At 50.6% G+C, this 19067-nt stretch overlaps 1 protein-coding gene and 1 long non-coding RNA gene across 2 annotated transcripts in view; one reads left to right on the top strand and one right to left on the bottom strand.

Annotated features, from left to right (window-relative positions):
• Positions 1-361: 361 nt before the first annotated feature.
• The window catches only part of LOC123583994 (testis development related protein), a 39592-nt gene continuing 20886 nt past the window's right edge, over positions 362-19067 (bottom strand). Inside the window, exons 3-4 of the mRNA XM_045451262.1 lie at positions 3901-4004; positions 362-2773 (exon numbers count right to left, since the gene is read on the bottom strand). Coding sequence (XP_045307218.1) covers positions 2428-2773; positions 3901-4004 — 450 coding nt within the window. The 3' untranslated portion in view covers positions 362-2427. The remainder of the gene's footprint in view (positions 2774-3900; positions 4005-19067) is intronic.
• On the top strand, positions 7170-18382 carry LOC123584000. Its single transcript, XR_006705101.1, has 3 exons — positions 7170-9674; positions 10566-10575; positions 18372-18382. It is a non-coding gene; the product is annotated as an uncharacterized LOC123584000 (long non-coding RNA).

A 19067-nucleotide genomic window follows, 5' to 3' on the forward strand; every position in this document is an offset into this window, starting at 1 on the left:
ACCTGGGTGGCTCAGTCAGCTGAGTGTCCCACTCGGGGCATGATCTCACGGTTCGTGGGTTTGAGCCCCATATCAGGCTCTGTGCTGACAGCTCAGACTGGAACCTGCTTCAGATTCTGTGTCTCCCTCTTTCTCTGGCCCCCCACCCCACTCTCTCTGAAAAACACTTCGGTGATTAAGTAAAACTGTTGCGGATGTGTTCCTGATGCTTAGCTACATGAAGGGAAAGCCTGCTTATTACGCTTTTATCTTTAAGCCCCAGAGCACGCACACCCCTCCCCCACGCACAGGTGCTGCGACCTGGCTCCTGACAGACTGAGGGCGGAAAAAGGCAGATATGCAAAAGATACATCTTGGAAACTTAGGTTGAAATTGGCATTTATTTATGAAAAAGTCTACACGTACTGTTTGCATTTGAAAATGAGGTTTAAGGTACCAAGAAAAGTGCCATTAGCTTTATAGTGGTTAAAGTCACCGGAGCATTTACCTTGGAGTAGATGCCAACAGTCATGCAAACTAATAATGAAAGAGGAAATTGATTTTTTTTTTTAAAAACCTCAGCATTAAGAATGAATTCTAACTTTCTTTGAAGCCACTCACTTTCCTTTAAAAAAACCAGCAACAGTAGGAGGAGCACAGACCACTTTACACAGTGAAGGTGCGTGTTCACAGGCTGCAAACAAAACCCCACATCAAAACCACATTCTCTTTAACCTGTGAACCACACAAAGTGGCTTTGGTAAATTCTTATCAAGGAAAAATACTTTTCTCCCAAAGCACATCAATAAATATATTAAAAACCACAAACATACTTATTTTCATGTAATCAGATGCAACAGAAGAGTTTATTTTTACGTTAATCTTTGCAGACAGGAAAAATGATTGACAGTGCACGCTCCACTTCCCATCTGGCTTTGTCTTCAGACTTGAGAAACAGTATTATGAAGGAGTAGGTTGCCAACCCCACGTCACAGACTTCCACAGCGGTGAGTGACAGGCACTTAGCATCCCCACATGACTCTGCAGCGGCCCACAGGGTGCGACTCACACCTGCCGGCCGGGACCCCCCCCCCCCCACCCCCCAAACGAGGCAGCTTCGCAGAGCCTCGGACACAGTGTTTATTTCCCCGGGCCTCTGGCTCCCGCTGCAGAATCCTTGCATAAACCCGCCACCGTGGGCATAGCTGGAGGGGACGCGGGGTGGCGGCCTAGCTACCGACCCGTTTACCTGAGGAAACAAGGCTTTCCCTGCAACGCGAAACCCCCGGCATTTCAAGGTTCTAACACAAACTGGACTAAACACCACTAAAACGTGCCCCCCTTTCCAGACTTGGTCAGGTAAGCTCCTTGTTCAGTTAGCACAAGACAGGAGAAAGACAGCTACATGGATAGAGGACAGACGGACACTGTTCCCCCCTTGGGAGTCCTGCCGTCAGGCCCGCGCGGTGACCCCCAAGAAGGTTAAACGAGCAGCACGGAGGAGGACAGTGTTTTTCACGAGAGGTATGCACAGTGTAACTGGAGGTTGGTTTTTAACCCAAAAAACCCCTATGCCTTTTCTTTCAAACCACGTTACCTAAGACAGACTGGAGTGCCACCTGCGGTGGAGACCTGTGTGGCCTCCCTTCGAACACCCAACACCTGGACATCACAGAGAGGCACTTGCAGTGTTTTATACGGTTTAAACTCCATCAGCAAGTCGGGATTTGCCAAACACAAGAGTGTCCAGTGGCTTAACGGATCCACACTTTCTAGTTCCTCAACCTGCAATCAGAGAATGTGAAGATCAAGCCATGAGGTTCAGGACCAGTGAGAGGCACGCTTGGTCACCAGCCAGTGCGCACGTGGGTCGAGACCACAGCCACCACCCAGCACGCACACGAGACCCCTCCTCCCAGGGCACAAGACGAAGACGTGTGCACGTGGTGGCATTTCACGCTTGACCGAACGTAGCCTCTGCTTTCCCGGTATCTAAAATGAGAAGAAGTTCAACTTGCTGGGTTAACCAGGTTAAACGCAACTGAACGTGACCTCGGGAAGACTGGTCTGGAGCCCGGATGACAGACTCCTGCTGACGGGAGGACGGCGCAGCCGCTACGGTCTCGAGAGTCACAGAGGCGCACGGATGCCACATGCGGGGGGCGGGGGACATGATGAAGACCGCGCGAGGCGGCTCCGCGGCCGGACGCCAAGCTGTGGGGGCTGTCGTGGGGCCGCCTCGGACGCGCACACACCCTCTGGGGGCCCCCGCCAAGCCCGTGGAGGGGGACGGTCCAAATGTGGGCACGCAGAGGAGAGCCCCCGCCGTCCACACGAAAGGCCCGGACGCCCCGACGCAAACGGACACGCCGGGAATCAGCAGACCGAGAGCCCGCACGCCACCAGAGGGGCTGCGCGGGCCCCTCCGGGGGGCGGCGTGCCCGCAGGTCACTCCAGCTCCTCCCAGTCGTCGGTCAGGTGGCCTCGGCTCTGCCGTCGGATGCCAACCAGCTTCCCGGCCGACCGGAGGCTCCAGCGCGAGCTGTTCCCCGAGCTGGCCAGGCTGGTGTATTTGCTGCAGCCGCCAGCGCCCTCCTCCCAGCCCGGCCCGGACGGGCGGCCGCTCGCGGGGTCGCCTGGCCCAGCACTCACGTCCTCCAGAGCAAGTCGGGGAGGCTCCCAGCCTTCGATCTCATCTGGCTTCTTCGACTGTATGTTCTGTTTTAAACCCAAATTGTCCCAAAATCCCGATTTCTTCTCTGTCTTCAGCTCTTCCCTCAACCGTAAGTTAGCTCTGCGGGAGACAAGAGGGCAAGTGTCGGTGGCCGCGGCCCTCAGGGCCTCAAGCAGGGTCTGCTGCATACACAGAACATTCTTTGGTGAAAACTTTAAATCATTTGGAAGGGGAACACAAACTTGAAAGTCAGAAAAGAAACCTTAGTCCCTACACGTCAGAGAAACCAAAGGCCGTATTTTAAGAAGACATGCCAGGCGGCACCCAGGCAGAGAGCTGGCTCCCAGGGAGACACCGGAGTATTTTGAGTGCAACAAGAAACGCGGGGTCGAATTCAGAAACACAGGGATGGACATTCCTCCTACCAAATCGGTCTTCAGCAGGCTTCTCACACTTAGCAGGCTTGGCTGAAGCGCTGAGTGGGGAACTCGTGGAAACCATGCCCCGTGAAGACGGGACACGGCGGGGGGGGGGGGGGCGCGAGCACCAGGATGTGTGCGTTGCGGGCTGGCCCACAGCCGGACTGGACCGAGGGGCCCGTGCACACAGTCCAGCCACGGGAGCGTGCGGGGAGGTCACGGCCAGGGTGCCGCCCAGGCGTCCTCGGGCCTCAACTGAGCACCTGGTCTGCGGTCCAGCTCGCAGAAACTCCCCTCCAATCAGACGGGCCATTGGCAATACCACTCAGCTGTCGCTGAATTTGGTATTTTCGTGTTTAAATACGCTTTTTAGAATTTCAGTTACGGTAAACGTCAATGTGTCAGTTTAAATATATTCAATTTTCCAAAATCTTCTACAATTCACCAGTCCTTTGCATTTTTAACTTTTTTCCCTTGATTTTTTAAAGCTAGAATATCTCCAGCACGGCTACAGGCCCTGGAAGGCTAATGCGTTCCACTTACAATTCTGAGTTCAAGAGCTCGACTGAGAAAACGCCTTCTTCCACTTTTCCATAACCTCTCAAAAGGTCCTTCTAGCCACCCTTGTGACCTTCTCCCAGAAAAACATTTTACCCGTTTTGTCTCCTGAATGTCAAAACTAGTACAACCCACTTCTGTCTACTCCCCGGGGAGGGAAACCCTCCTATCTGCCCGCGAGACGGAGGGACGGACCACGGTTTTGAGGTAACGTCACCCGCGGCACCTGCCTCCCTGGAGACCATGGCACTTGAACCCACGGACACTCACCCTTTGGACTTGGGGGATTTACATCTTTCAAGCAGGTGCTGTTCATCGTCTTTGTTAAACAGAGAAGTCACTTCCTTCCAGCCTCGGAAACTTGCTCCCTGAACCTAGTTAAGAGGTTAGAAAAAGATAAAATCTGAGGTAGTAAACAAACAGTAACCATGGAGCTTGAAGTTAGAAAAGAAACCAGCATGGCCTGCCTTCCTCCGCCGTGTCTGCACACGGGCAGTTCCCCCTGGCTGTAGGTGACCACAGAGGTCACACACATGGCACCCACCGCCAGCATGTCCAGGCCACCAGGGTCACTCCCCCACGCTCCGGAACAGGCTGGCCAACAGTCCTATGTTGGGACAGCCATACCAGGCTGGGGTGGGGGGGGGGGGGTTGGAGAGGAGGTCACTTTACTGAGTCTGTCCCAGTCCAGATGTGTCTCCGTCAATGCCTGGCACCTCAGACTCAAAGGTCTGTGTTAATAAGGAATGGAGGAAAAGGCAGGTCCCCTGAGCAGGTGCCTTGTGCATGAACTCACCGAGCTGGGCCTGGATTTCTCTCGTTTGTGAGTGGAGGGGCACAGAGGGGGACTCCTAGGGGGCAGACCTAGCTTTCGGATACTTTGACATGTTAACTATGTAACATAAAGCGACTGTGGACACTGGACCAGGAGGCTGCATGATGGCCACGGCTTCCGACAGGATCTGAGAACAGAGAAAATGGCTCGTGAACGAACCTGCTGGGTGACCCGATGGCCCAGCAGCCCCGAGAGGGTCCCGCCCAATCCTGAGTGTAAATGTGGGTGTGAGCTGGTCAGGGCCGCCCCGTGGGAGAACTGTTCTCGATGAGGAGGCCTTTTCAGAGTGTGCAGATGAGCTGGGGAGACGGCTACGTCCTCCCGTGCTGCGGTCACCAGGCTGGGGGGACGTGAGCCAGCAGCAGTGCTGTCCGGCCCCGGGGTCCTCTTTGTTCTCAGCTTCCCTGTCGACTCTGTATCAACTTCTGCACGTTAATAAATTTCCATTTGTAACTCTTCAGTCTTTCTACCGTGTGCCCCGGCCGTTCCTCACCCTCCCCAGAAGCCGGAAGCTTCTTTTACCAGGAAGGTCAGAGTTCGTGGGCTCACTCTGTGGGACATCAAATCCTTGTTAGTTCACAGATCTGTTGAAGACCTGGGTTCAGGCAGTGAGGATGGGGGTCTCTACGGACAGGTGACACCGGAAGAGGCAGAAGTCACATGGAACTACACGGACAGATGACAGATGGCAGCAGGCCCGCAAAGCAGAGGAGCCGGCGGTGAGTGCCCGCGTGACTCGGGGGGGCGGGTGGAACTGTGTGCAGCCACGGCCGGCCGGGCACTCGGCTCTGTGGGCCTGACGCCCGTGCCACACACTGAGCTCTGACCACAGTGGTAGAAAACTAGACATCATTAAAGGAGGAAGCGAGAAACTCAGGAACGCCTGGAAATTAAAAACCATTCTTCTGAACAGCCAACGGATCAAAGGAGAAATTTAAACAAAAATCTTGAGACAAACAAAAATGGAAAACAACATACAGAAACCCGGGGGATGTAGCAAAAGCTGTGCTAAGAGGAAGCTCGTACAGAAACAAGAAAGCCTGCAAGTAAGCCACCTAACACTGTGTCTCAAGGTGCTAGAAAAAGAATAACAAACTGAGCCCAAAGCTGGCGGAATGAAGGAAACGGTAAAGATTAGAGGAGAAATAAGCGAAATACAGAACATAAAACCGACAAATCTTTAGCTAGACTCACCAAGGAAAACAGGAGCCACGCGAACAAAATTTTATGTAAAAGACGGAAGACACGACAGCTGATAGCTCATGACCACAGGATGGTAAGAAGCTATGAACGACATACACCAGCAAACTAAGTGACCTCGAAAAAATGGATAAATTCTCAGAAACCTACAACCTACCAAGACTGAAGTAGGAAGAAATAGAAAATCTGCACAAACCATTACTACGAAGGAGACTGAATCCGTAATCAAAAGTCTCCCAAGGAAGGAAAGCCCCGGACCAGTGGGCTTCACTGGTGACTCTACCGAACACTTTAAAAGAATTAACACTAATCCTTCTCAAACTGTTCCAAAAACTAAAAGAGGAGGGAACGCTCCCAAACTCATTTACAAGGAAGGCCCCGCATTATCCTAACAGCAAAGCCAGAAAAGGACACTTCGAGCAAAAAACAAACAAACAAAAAATATGGGCCAGTACCCCTGATGAATATAGATGCAAAAATTCTCAATAAAATACTAGCAGACCCAACTTCACAGCACGTTGTAAGAATCCCTCGCCGTGGTCAAGTGAGATTTATCCCTGGGATGTGAGAATGGTTCAAATATGCAAGTTGATAAACACAGTCCTTCATAAATGAAAGAATCAAAGGAAACAATCTTACCTCAGTAGAGGCAAAAAAAAGTATTTAACAAAATGCAACACCCACTCATATTAAAAGCTCAACAAATTCGGTATGGAAGGAACAGAACAACTGAGTAAAGGTAATAAACGACAAGCCCACAGCTAACATCGCACTCAATGGTGAAAGGCTGAAGGCTTCTCTCGGATCAAAAACGAAACAAGGTGCTCACCCCTGTTCGACCTAGCAGTGGATGTCCTAGCCAGGGCAACCGGACGAGGAAAAGGAGGAAGGGGCGTCAGAACTGGAAAGGGTTATGTGAAACCGTCTCTGTTTGCAGAATACATGATTTTATATACAGAAAACCCCACAGACTCCAGCAAACCACTGTCAGGTCCAATCCACGACTTCAGTGCATCTGCAGCGTGCAAATTAACATAAAGAAAGGTTACTGAATTCTGGATGTTAACAGTGAATTTTCTAAAAAGGAAATAAAATGCTCCCCTTTACAACAGCATCAAAAACAATAAACTACTTAACAGTAAATTTAATCAACCGGTGAAAGAGCTCTACGCTGAAAACTACAAGACACTGGCGAAAGGAAAGTGAAGAGGACAGAGAGAGAGAGAGCGTATCCTCTGTTCACGGACTCCAGCGACACTGCCCAAATCTCCATACTCCCCAAAGCCGACTACACACTCAGTGTGATCCCTGAATGATTCCAATGGTATTTTTTTTTTTGACAAACAATCCTAAAAATGTGTACAGAACCACAAAAGACCCCAGATGGCCAAACCACTAAGAAAGAAAGAGTGGAAAGCTCCACGCTCCTGGATTACGAAGCCGGCATAATAAAACCCCATGGCGCTGGCAAAGACGCAAGGACACACAGGGAACAGAACCAGCAGCCCAGAAATAAACCCTTATACGCAGTCACCTAGTACCTAATGAGAGCCATTAACATTCAGTGGAGAAAAGACAAGTTTCCTCAGTAAAAGTTTTCGGGAAAACTGGCCCACTGTCTTGCAGCACTCACAAAAATTAGCTAGAAATGCATTAAAGACTTAAATTTAAGACTGGAAAACCATACGGGGCACCTGGGTGGCCCAGCTGGTTGAGCATCCAACCTCAGCTCAGCTCATGACCACGGTTCATGGGTTTGAGCCCTGTGTCAGGCTCTGTGCTGACAACTCAGAGCCTGGAGCCTGCTTCAGATTCTGTGTCTCCCTCTCTCTGTGCCCCTCCCCTGCTCACGCCGTGTGTGTCTCTCTCTCAAAAATAAACATGTAGAAAATTTTTGAAGGAAAGAAAGAGAGACTGGAAAATCATGGAAGTCCTAGAAGAGAACAGGACAAAGCCCCTTGACATGGGTCGTGGTGATGCCTTTGGAGTGTGACACCTAAGGAAGGCACAAGCAATGAAAGCAAGACTACACAACTGGGACCAAACCAGAGTCTGCACAGAACAAATGACCAGCAAAATGAAAAAACAAACAAACAAACAAAAACACCCCAGCCTGCAGAAGAAGGAAAAAATGTGCAAACCACGTAGCTGACAAGGTGGTAATATCCAAAATATATAAAGAACTCTACCTTAATAACAACAAAACAATAATCCTATTTTCAAGTGGGGAAAAGATGTGAATAGGAACTTTTCCAAGGCCACGTATACACTAAGGTGCCCCACGTCACCCCTCACCAGGGAGATACGAGGCACTTCTGTCACAAGGTCCGGACTCAAAAACTAGAAACTGCAGGTGCTGGTGAGGATGGGGAGAAACCACTGGTGGGAAGGTGCCTGGGTGCAGCCACTGTGGAAAACTGTGCAGAGGTTTCTCAAACGACTGAAAATGGAAGTCCCGTGTGCTCCAGCATTTCCCTCCAAGGAGGCAAAACCGACACCGAAGGGGCACCCGCACCCCGTTTTCAGAGCAGCACGAGCATTACTCGCAAGAGCCAAGATAAGGAAATAGCCTGAGTTTGCACTGACGCATGAAGGAAACGTAGCACACACACAAGGGAATAGCATTCAGCCATAAAACAAGAAGCAAGTCCCGCTGTTTGTGACAACGTGGATGGACCTCGAAGGGACTGTACCGACGGAAAAATCAGAGAAACACAAATACTGGCATCTCACTTGTTAACGGCCTCGTAAAAACAAACTCAAGAAAAAAGCGAACAGATTTGTGGATACCGGAGGCACAGCGAGGGGGTGCGGAATTGGAGGAAGGGATCCAGTGGCACAAACTCCCAGCTAGAAGATAAGGAAGGACGGAGGTGCGACGTACGACATGGGGACACGGCCGCGTCTGTGATACGTCCTAAAAGTTCTATGAAAAGAGAAAACATCTTTCCTTCTCATGTAGGTGACACGATGTCGCTGTGCCCAGAATTCCAGCCGCCGTGCTGCACGTCTGGTGCTCAGCGGTGCTGTCTGCAGCGACACGTCCATAAAATGAGAAACAAGCGAACCTGCAAACTTCACCTCCTTGGATCAGGATACAGACCCTTATCCATGCCCCCCTTCCAACTTCAGTCTCACACTTCATTATCTCCAACAAGATGCCCCCAAATTACTTGGAAACCAAATAGTCATCTGCATTGTCTTCGGTTGCTCCTCAGGCAATGAAATGCTAGGCTCAAGTGCTTTAGTTACCCCAAGGCAGCAAGGGCAAACTCCTTAATTCCCGGCATCATGAGCAACCCCAGAAGCACCTGTTCACGGTACTGAGAAAGCAGCGGCTACTGACCCCAGGGGCCTGCTGCAACTCTTGGCCCAAAATGTACCAATACACAGATTTTACCACAACAGGAAAAGCTACACCAACACTGAATGGTGATGGGGGCGTCTGGGGGGCTCAGTCGGCTAAGTGTCTGACTCTTGATCTCAGCTCAGGTCATCATCTCACAGTTCATGGCATGAAGCCCCGAGTCAGGGTCTGTGCTGACAGTGCAGAGCCTGCTTGGGATTTTCTCTCTCTCTGTCTCTCTGTCCCTCCCCTGCTCGCATGTGCAAACACCCTCTCAAAATAAATAAACCTAAAAAAAAAAAAACCCAAAACCCCGAATGGTGACGGATGAGCCACACCATTTCATTGGAGAGGACACAGGGAATATGATACCAAAATACCTCTGAAAAACAGGAACTAATGCAGGGACCCCAAAGAAGAATACGACACAACACACTGGTTAAGTCCCACACATGCCACGTAACCTGTGGGCACTGGTTCCGTCCATGTCCTGCGTAATGCCGATACTTTAATAAAAGCAATTAAATGTGTGTACTTTTTCAAGGTATTTGAGTTCACAGGGGATTTTTAGGGGAGAAAGTTAAAAATCGTTGGGTCAGGTATGCCAATATTGTATTAGGAGATCACTGTCGTCAGTAATTATATGGTGAGAGTTCAAGGTCAGTGTCATGAACCCACGAGTGCTCTGATGCCCAGAATCGCTCGCACGCTAAACGCATCTCCTGGTGTCGACGCAGAAGAACCGGAGAACCACGTTCCCAGCCACGGCGGATCGCACGCGGGGCTCCCGGGTCGCACTCTGCACCCGGGGAAGGGAGGTGACGGCGTGTGTGTTGGCGGCGGGGCCACGGGAACCTCCCCAGAGCCTCTCCTTGGCATCAGCATCAGCCAGCGTGTCCTCACTCTGCCCGAAAGCCGTGGAGACGACACCTGCTCCACAGCCTCGCTCCCAAGCTACGAGCCGCCCACGCGGGAACGGGCACGGGCTGCCGTGTCTCAAGGAACATGGAGAGCCACGGCCAGGCCAAGGGTTCCAATTATGATGTCATTTTCAGAGACTTTTTCTCGGCCATTCTAAACTTGAGAACTCACGATAATCTTACGTTTACACACCCAGAGGTTACTGACACACTGGGAATCCTGGAGAAAATGCTTTCACCACCCTGTTCAGGCCTCTAGGTCAAACTGTGAATCCATATCCCCGGCTCTGTAGAGCTGTCGGGCCACAGGGACAATTCTGACCGGGACACTCAGCAGCCCACAGGAAGCGCACGCTGAAAATACCTTAGAGGGACGTGGTCTGACTCCCGCTGGCGTGGAGAGAAGCTCGGAGGCCGCGCCGGGGAGGCAGAGACCTGGCCTTCCTGGCAGAGGGAGGCAGTGGGCCAGCGTGAAGCCGACAGGGGCAGCCCGGTTCCCAAGCCCTGCTTGTCCCCACTGTCCCACCTGGAGGACCGGGTGACAGAGACGTCTTGGGTACACGCAGACGCAAAGGCAATGGTGACAAGCATCCCTCCCTCCACTGAGGGCGTGTGGCTAACCGGGGTCCTTGAGGTGGGTAAGAGTGAGATGGGCCGGCCCTCCGCCCGAAACAAGGGGCCACGGGCCGCCCTGCTGGAGAGCCGGCCTTCTGAGACACCAGGGGCGCCCGCTGACGGCCCTCGGTCAGGCTGGGGTGAAGCGTGAGTGGCACACACGGTCCCGAGACCAGCACAGTAAGCGACCGTGTCCTGCACAGGTGCTCCCTGGGGGCCCGCGGGTCAAAGGCACTCGTAACCACAGGGCGCGGGAGCCGCACGCGGCCACTCACTCTGAGGTGCACAGTCCCGTGGCCGTGCCCACGGACGGGACACACGCAGGAACTCAGGACCCTTAGACGGGTGTGCACGTCTCTTCTTTCACAGACCCCGAGCATCCACACCAGCTCTGAACCATTCGCACGGGTGGAAGGGAAGACGGAAGCCTGGGATTCAGAGGAAAGCGCATCTTTGTGTGGACGAGGCCAGTGAACGAGAAAACACACCCTGTAGTCCCACACGGGGTCCAAACCCGATGCCCGTCAGCAGAGGGCTCAGTGAGACAGCAGGGTGCGTCTGCACCCAGCGAGAAGGGCCCACGGGCGCGACCACGACACTGCCAGCAACATGTGCACACGAATCACAAAGGCAGAATGCCAAGAGTCCCCACTCCCTACCGGGTGGTGCCCCTGTACGTGCAGGTGCAGCCACGTCTAGTCTTTATACAGTTACGTGTACGTGTCCACGCACATGTCCTGACGGAGCCATCCCTGCATGGGGCATTAAAGTTTTTATATGTTTACACCTGTCTTTTAGACGTGTGTCCTCTACGCCAACAGCACAGCAAGGAAAGAACTGGTTGGCTGGCAAATTAAAAAGAGACTCCTTGTTCACCCTTTGAGTGTCTTAGTTTGGGCCGTTCTAACAGACCACAGACGAGCGGCTCACCCGACGCTTAATCCTCCCAGTGCTGGAGGCCGGACGGGCAGATCTGGGGTCGGGCGAGGGTCCACCTCCTCCTGGTGCACAGACAGTGTCTTCCCTGGGTCCCCGTGTGGAGGAGGAAGGGCCAGGAGCGCCGTGGGGTCTCCTCCGTAAGGACCCTAACCCCGTCACGGAGGCTGCTCCCTCACGACCTCCTCTCCTCACAAAGCCCCCCTTCTGAACTGTCACCTTGGGGCTTAGGTTTCACCAAAAGAAATCGAGGGGGACACAGACACAGCCTATAGCACTAGCGAACGTATAATCCACCAAAAACGTATGTGTCTTGAGCTGCCGTCCTGAGACCTGTAAGTCGGTGTTCCTCCTCTGAGCCACAAAGGCAGCAAGTAACTGAGTCACTGTTTTCTCAGTTCTCTCTGGGGATTATGACCCGACCCCATCCTGGCTGCACAGAAGAGGAAGTAATTCACCTTGCGTCACATCTGAACTCCTGCCAGATAAGCAGACTGGCACAGGCTCCCATCGCAGCGACCCCTCTCGGCCCCTCCCACCTGTGGGAAGGGGCAGGAAAGAGGGCACGCGGTGCCCCCCACACAGCGACACTCGGGCGGCCCAGGAAGCGAAAGACAGGTAGAGCCCTCCCCGTGGCCTGTCCTTCTGGTCCTTAGGTCAACACAGCTCACCAGGGAAGCAGGGAAGACAGGGCAGGGGTTGGGGCAGGTGGGCAGGCAGCGCAAATCAAAATGCAGATGAGAACGCGAAAAGGAGACCAGACGTTACTGAAGAGATACGAAGTCAAATGGGAGAAGAGCCACGTGCAAGAGAGAAAGGTTTAGGACAGAATGAACGTAAACGCTGTTGCGTCCAGATGCGAGTTTCACGAGGAAACACAAGACGATGGTGGGGAACGCCAGCCGCGGCAGTGCCCCCGGCACAGAACAAAACCTCTTCTCCAGCCCACGCGCACACACACGGGGACAAAGGACAGCACGCACGTTTACACCTGCTGAGAAAGACCGCTTCCAGGAGCGTGGCAAGAGCCCATGTTTTCAGCACGCCTCTGGGCAGCAGTGGAGGCGGGAGGGAGACGTCCTCAGGGACAATGACTGCGTCTAGAATTTTGTGCCACAGGTGACACGTGAAAGCAAAAAACCGCAACAAGAAATAAGAGCCACTCTCCGGCCGTGGAAAGCGTCTCTCGTGCCGCGGAGGAGCTCGTCCTGCAAGTGCTCCACTCTCCATCGGCCGAACAGGGAGGGGACCGTTCACACACACAGCGTGCACTCTCTACGGAACTCCTAGCCCACATACTGCAGAGTGAGCACTGCACTCGCAAGCGCGAATCCGGTATCTTGAGGGATAGCTTAAAGCATTAAAAGTGATAAACTCTGAAGAGCAAAGATCATGGTGGAGAGAAAACGAGTTGGGAACTGCTTCTTTTACTTGTAACTTTATAGGTCTTTTTTAGCTGGAAAAATAAAAAACAAGAAAAACACTAGGAACGGTTGGCATATATAGTAACATCCAGTGACCTCTCCCAACCTGGCACTCAGACAACAGAGAAAAATAACAGGCATCCAGATTGACAAGGAAGAAGTAAACTTTCACTATTTGCAGATGACGGGATACTCTACGGAGAAGATCTGAAAGACTCCACCAAAAAATGGCTACAACTGAGAAAATAAATTCAGGAAAGTGGCAGCCTACAAAATCAACATAAAGAAATCTGTTGCATTTCTATGTACCAATAATAAGGCAGCAAAAACATAAATTAGGAAAATAATTCCACTTACAAGTGCACCAAAAATAATAAGATACCCAGAAATAAACCTAACCAAAGAGGTAAAAGATCTGTACTCTGGAAACTATAAAACGCTGATAAAAGAAACTGAAGAAGACACAAAGAAATGCAAGGACATCCCATGCTCATGGATAGGAAGGACAAATATTGTTAAAATGTCAATACTACCCAAAACAACCTACAGAATTAATGCAATCCCTATCAAAATACCAACAGCATTCTTCACAGAGCTAGAACAAACAATCCTAAAATTTGTATGGAACCACAAAAGACCCCAAATAGCCGAAGAAATCTTGAAAAAGAAAAGTAAAGCTGGAGGCATCACCATTCAACTTCGAGTTATATTACAAAGTTATAGTGATAGAAACAGTATGGTACTGGCACAGAAATAGGAAGTACATCAATACAACAGAATCGAATACCCAGAAATGGACCCACAACTCTATGGCCAACTCATCTTCGACAAGGCAGGAAAGAATTTCTGATGGAAAAAAAGACCGTCTCTTCAACAAATGGTGCTAGGAAAACTGGAGGGTGGCGTGCAGAAGAATGAGAAACTGGACCACTTTCTTAACACCATACACAAAAATAAATTCAAAATGAATGAAAGCCCTAAATAGGAGGCAGGAAACTATCAAAATCCTAGACAAGAACACAGGCAGCTACCTCTTTGACAACGGCCACGGTAACTTTACGAGACACATCTCTGTAGGCAAGGGAAACAAAAGCAAAAGTAAAGTACTGGGACTATATCAAAATAAAAAGCTTTTGCACAGCGAAGGTAACAACAAAACTAAAGGCAACTTTGCAAATGATATAGCCAAAAAGGAGTTAGTACCCAACCTACATAAAAAATTCATCAAGGGCGCCTGGGTGGCTCAGTCGGTTAAGTGTCTAGGTCTTGATGTCGGCTCAGGTCATCATCTCACCGTGAGTGAGTGTGAGCCCTGCATCAGGCCCTGTGCTGACAGTGCAGAGCCTGCTTGGGATTTCTCTCTCCCTCTCTCTCTCTCTGTCCCTCCTCAGCTTGCTCACTCGCTCGCTCTCAATCAATCAATCAATAAATAGAACTTCCCAAACTGGATATCCAAAAAAGCAATTAAAATATAAGAAGACATGAATAGAGAATTTTCCAAAGATGAGGTACAGACAGCCAACAGACACAGGAAAAGATGCTTGACATCACTCATCATCAGGGAAACGCAAATCAAAACTACAATGAGAGATCACCTCACACCTGTCAGAATGGCTAATAAATTAGCAACACAGGAAACCAGTGTTAGCGAGGATGTGGAGAGAAAAGAACCCTCCTGCACTGTTGGTAGGAATGCAACCTGGTGAAGCCACAATACTGAGGGTCCTCAAAAAGTGAAAAATAGAACTACCTGATATTCAGCAACTGCACTAGGTTCTTGCCCAAAGAATGCAAAAATGCTAATTCAAAGGGATACAGGCATCTGGATGTTTACAGCAGCATTACCTCCAACAGAGAAACTATGGAAGCAGCCCAAGTGTCCATCGCCTGATGACACACACATGCACACACACACACTAGAATGTCACTCAGCCATGAAAAAGAATTACCAACGATGTGGATGGAGCTGAAGACGATGATGCCTAAGTGAAAGAAATCAGTGAGAGAAAGACAACTTAGGATTCCACTCACATGTGGAATTTGGGAAACAAACCAGCAAAGGAGAAAGAGAGAGAGACAAACCAAAAAAGAGACTCTTAACTCCAGAGAACACACGGGTGGTCACCAGAGGGGAGGGGGGCGGGGGAGGGAAGCAGGTGTTGGGGACAAAGGATACACTTGTGGTGAGGGCACCGGCTGTGGTGTGGACGTGCAGGGTCACTGTATTGCACACCTGGAACTAACATTACACTGTGTGTTAACTACACCGGAATTAAGATAAAAACTTTAAAAAATCCAGGGGCGCATGGGTGGCGCAGTCGGTTAAGCGTCCGACTTCAGCCAGGTCACGATCTCGCGGTCCGTGAGTTCGAGCCCCGCGTCAGGCTCTGGGCTGACGGCTCAGAGCCTGGAACCTGTTTCTGATTCTGTGTCTCCCTCTCTCTCTGCCCCTCCCCCGTTCATGCTCTGTCTCTCTCTGTCCCAAAAATAAATAAACATTGAAAAAAAAAAATAAAAAAAAAATCCAGCCTTCATCTTCAACATGAATTTTGTAAAACTAAAAACAGCCAAGTAGAAAAATGGGCACAACAAAGGAAAAGCCAGTCTCTGGACACATGGTGTCCAGAGATGGTGACCTGGGAGCTGCCTGGGAGACCTGGGTCTCGGCCTCGCCACCTCAGGTCAGCTCTGCAAGTTCACTGTATCCATGGGGGTGGAAGAACAAAGGATCTCGGCGCCGGCTGAGCCAGCTGAGCTGGCTGAGCTTCTGTCATTTAAATAGCTCTCCTGTTCTGCCCCGGGTGGTGACCCAGTTGTGATCCCTGCCAGGAGGGGATGGCTCGGCTGATGGGGCAGCGCCCACAGGGGCTCCTCAGGTTTCTCTGAAAAGCTGAGACGCTGCACTTGGGGTAACAACGTGTTCCTTTCTCTCTTTAGTCTTCTTTGTCTCGTTTAACCTTGGGACGCAGCAGTGACGTGCTAATTAAGAGTCCTGAGGCCAGGAAACAGTGACAGAAGGCGGTGTCCCTAATCAGTTGGTTTCCCAAGTGAGTGTGAGGATCAAGTTTACAAGATGCTCAGAGAAGGGAAGTCGGGGGCACTGCGGAGACTCCGGACCAGCACTCAGTCCAGCACCGTAAAACCTCTGCACTTAATACCCACAGACTGTCAGGAAGAGGCGGGTAAGCCGCACGCGACCTGTCAATTCCTGTGAGTGTGGCCAGCATACACCCTCAGTCAACCCGAGTCTTCACACGCTAGCATTTACATTTCAGACCAATCAATGTGCCAAAAGCCAGCGAGGACGGCGGCGAGACAGTCACTCGGACAAGCGAGCTTGTGTTCTTTGCTTGGGCACATTCTGCAACCCACAGTTAATAATAATAAACTCACTCAGAACTGATTTTAAGTGGCATTTTTTTTTTTAATTTTTTTTTTCAACGTTTATTTATTTTGAGGACAGAGAGAGACAGAGCATGAACGGGGGAGGGGCAGAGAGAGAGGGAGACACAGAATCGGAAACAGGCTCCAGGCTCTGAGCCATCAGCCCAGAGCCTGACGCGGGGCTCGAACTCACGGACCGTGAGATCGTGACCTGGCTGAAGTCGGACGCTTAACCGACTGCGCCACCCAGGCGCCCCTTAAGTGGCATTTTTAATCATTTCCCATCCCTGGAAATTTCTACCTTATGTCCTTCACAATATCTGTTTGAAAACCAAATGGTACACTGACAGTGGTAACTACTTATGTAGAGCAAAGAGAATCTGGAGCGGGGAAGAGGGCATTGGTACTTCCCACACCCAGCCGCCTAACAAAGTATTTCATGGAAATGAAAATTAACCTTCCTAAATGACGAGTTAACGTTCAGTCTACACAAACCGTAACTGCGTGGAGTCTTGAACGCCTGATGGAAACAAACGTGTTAATCAGAGCACGTGGAGGGCTTCGGCGATCTCACACCGAACAGCACGCACGCCTGTCTGTGGCACAGAGCGGCCCGGCGCGGCCTCCCGGGCACAGGTGCCCTCCCATCCAGCAGGCACCGGACACATTACTGCTCCGTGGGAATCCACGCGCACCTGTGGTCGGCACTCGTCGGCTTCAGTAACCGGCCGGCGGCAGGGGTGAGGGGGAGCGGGACTTGGAGAGCAGCTCTGGAAGAAAAAGACTTTCTATCCAAAGGGGCTGACCTCCTATTAAAAACAATTCACAAGCTCTGCTCAGCATCAGCCATTGCTGGCTTTCTAGATACCCCGTAGGCTAGAACAGAGCGATATCCCATAGGCTGCAAGATTTCAAGGCAGTCTGAACTTGAAAAAGTTGGTCCATTACTTGCACCTGACGGAGGTAAATTTGCCTCCTAGTTCACCTTGTGTCAAGAGCTAAAACTGGACCTAACCTTGTCTTATTTCTGGGTGGGTAAGAACTGAAAATAAAGGTTTTATTTCCATGCTCTCTTCTTAAAAGTAGTGAGAACAATCAACCAGGAGTCATTTATCATCATGTGTTTTCTGACCTGTGTGTGCACCCCCAAGATCATGATCATATTTCATTCCCCCCCCTTCTATTTAGATTTCGTTTACGTGGGGTTTTTGTTAAACCAGGCTGTTGGATATCACTTGGAAGGGATACCAATTACAATGAGAAAGCTGGATTCTTAACTTTTAAAATCAATTTCAGGGACATGACAATTGGCATTTCTCTCAGAAACCACGTTTTGAGTGTGGAGGTTAATTGTACGGAATGCCACTCTTTTTTTTAAACAAATGGTACAATATAAAGAAAATCCCTTAATCAATACAGATCTCTGAGTAATAAAAAAACAGATACATAGATAAAAGTTTTAAAAAAGTCCGCTTTCCAAAAATAATTTTGAAGCAACCAAAAAAAAAAGAATGCGTGGCCATTCACACACACACACACACACACCCCCCAATTTACACAAAAGCTGGGTGTGAGAGCACCCAGATGTTGGATTTAACAACAACAGAAGTACTACAAAGCAGCCATTATCACTATGTTCTAACAGGACTGAGGGAAACAACGTCAAAGAATAAATAAAGGTATGACGGCAACGCTGCCCCGCGAGAAAACATCAGTAAAGACACAGACGTGACCATGAAGACCACGAAGTACAACAAATGAAACAAAAACTTACTGGCGGGTTTCAGCAGGTCTTAATTTGGAGACTAAAGACCCCCCCGACCCAAAGAAGGATCAGCACAGATCGATTACGAAGCCAACAACCAGGGACAACGAGAAAGAAGAAAAACGAGGCAGCGGCACACGCCCAACCAAAAGCGCCGGGAGAAGGGAGAGTCGACAGAACGTTACCTGGCTTCACTGAAAACCGAAAACCAGTATGTCCGGAAAGCTTAACGAAGTACAAATGGGATGAACACACACCCGCAAACACACACACACCAAAATCCACCAAATCCACGGGACACCGTCCCGACGTGAAGCACCAGGAGTGGTCTCCGTCCTGCAGGACTGACCTGCCCGCAGCCGGACTGCAGGCGTCCCGGGACACCCCCACTTCGGATGGAAGAGAGAGAAATGCAGGGCTCCCGTGACCCGTTCCGGTACCAGAACTGAAAGGAAACTTCACAGAACTAAGGAAACCTCCAGACCGAAGACTACAGGTGTCAGCCGGGCAACGGCCGAATGAAGAGACACACAGGGGAGGTGGGGGAGGCCGTGCAGGGCCTCGGCGCCCTCCTCCAGAGCCGGCCCGCTCTTCACCCCCCACCCCTGCACCTCTGTGCGCTCACCAGCCACAAAGCTCCACTAAGTCTCGTGTGCAAAGTTTTTATTGGAGTTTCATGCTGCAGGCATGACTGACTAAATCACTGGCCAGAAGCTAGATTTCAATGTCCAGTCTTCTCCCTTCTGGAAATCTCAAGCCTCTCGTCACAGGCCTGGTCCTTCTGGTGACGAATCCTCATCTTCAGTCATTGTGTTAGCAAAACAAACGCTCCTCACATTCAGGAAATCTCAAGGATTTTAGAGCCTCTGTGCTAGGCATCAGGAGCAAGGACCACACACATTTTTTATTACACCACACAAAGACAAGGAGAGAGTCTTGAAAACTACAAGAGAAAATGATTAGTCACTTACCAAGGAAGCCCTAGGAAGGCTGAAAGCCGACTCTCCCAAGA

This window comes from Leopardus geoffroyi, chromosome B1, assembly GCF_018350155.1.
Source record: "Leopardus geoffroyi isolate Oge1 chromosome B1, O.geoffroyi_Oge1_pat1.0, whole genome shotgun sequence".
NCBI lineage: Eukaryota > Metazoa > Chordata > Mammalia > Carnivora > Felidae > Leopardus > Leopardus geoffroyi.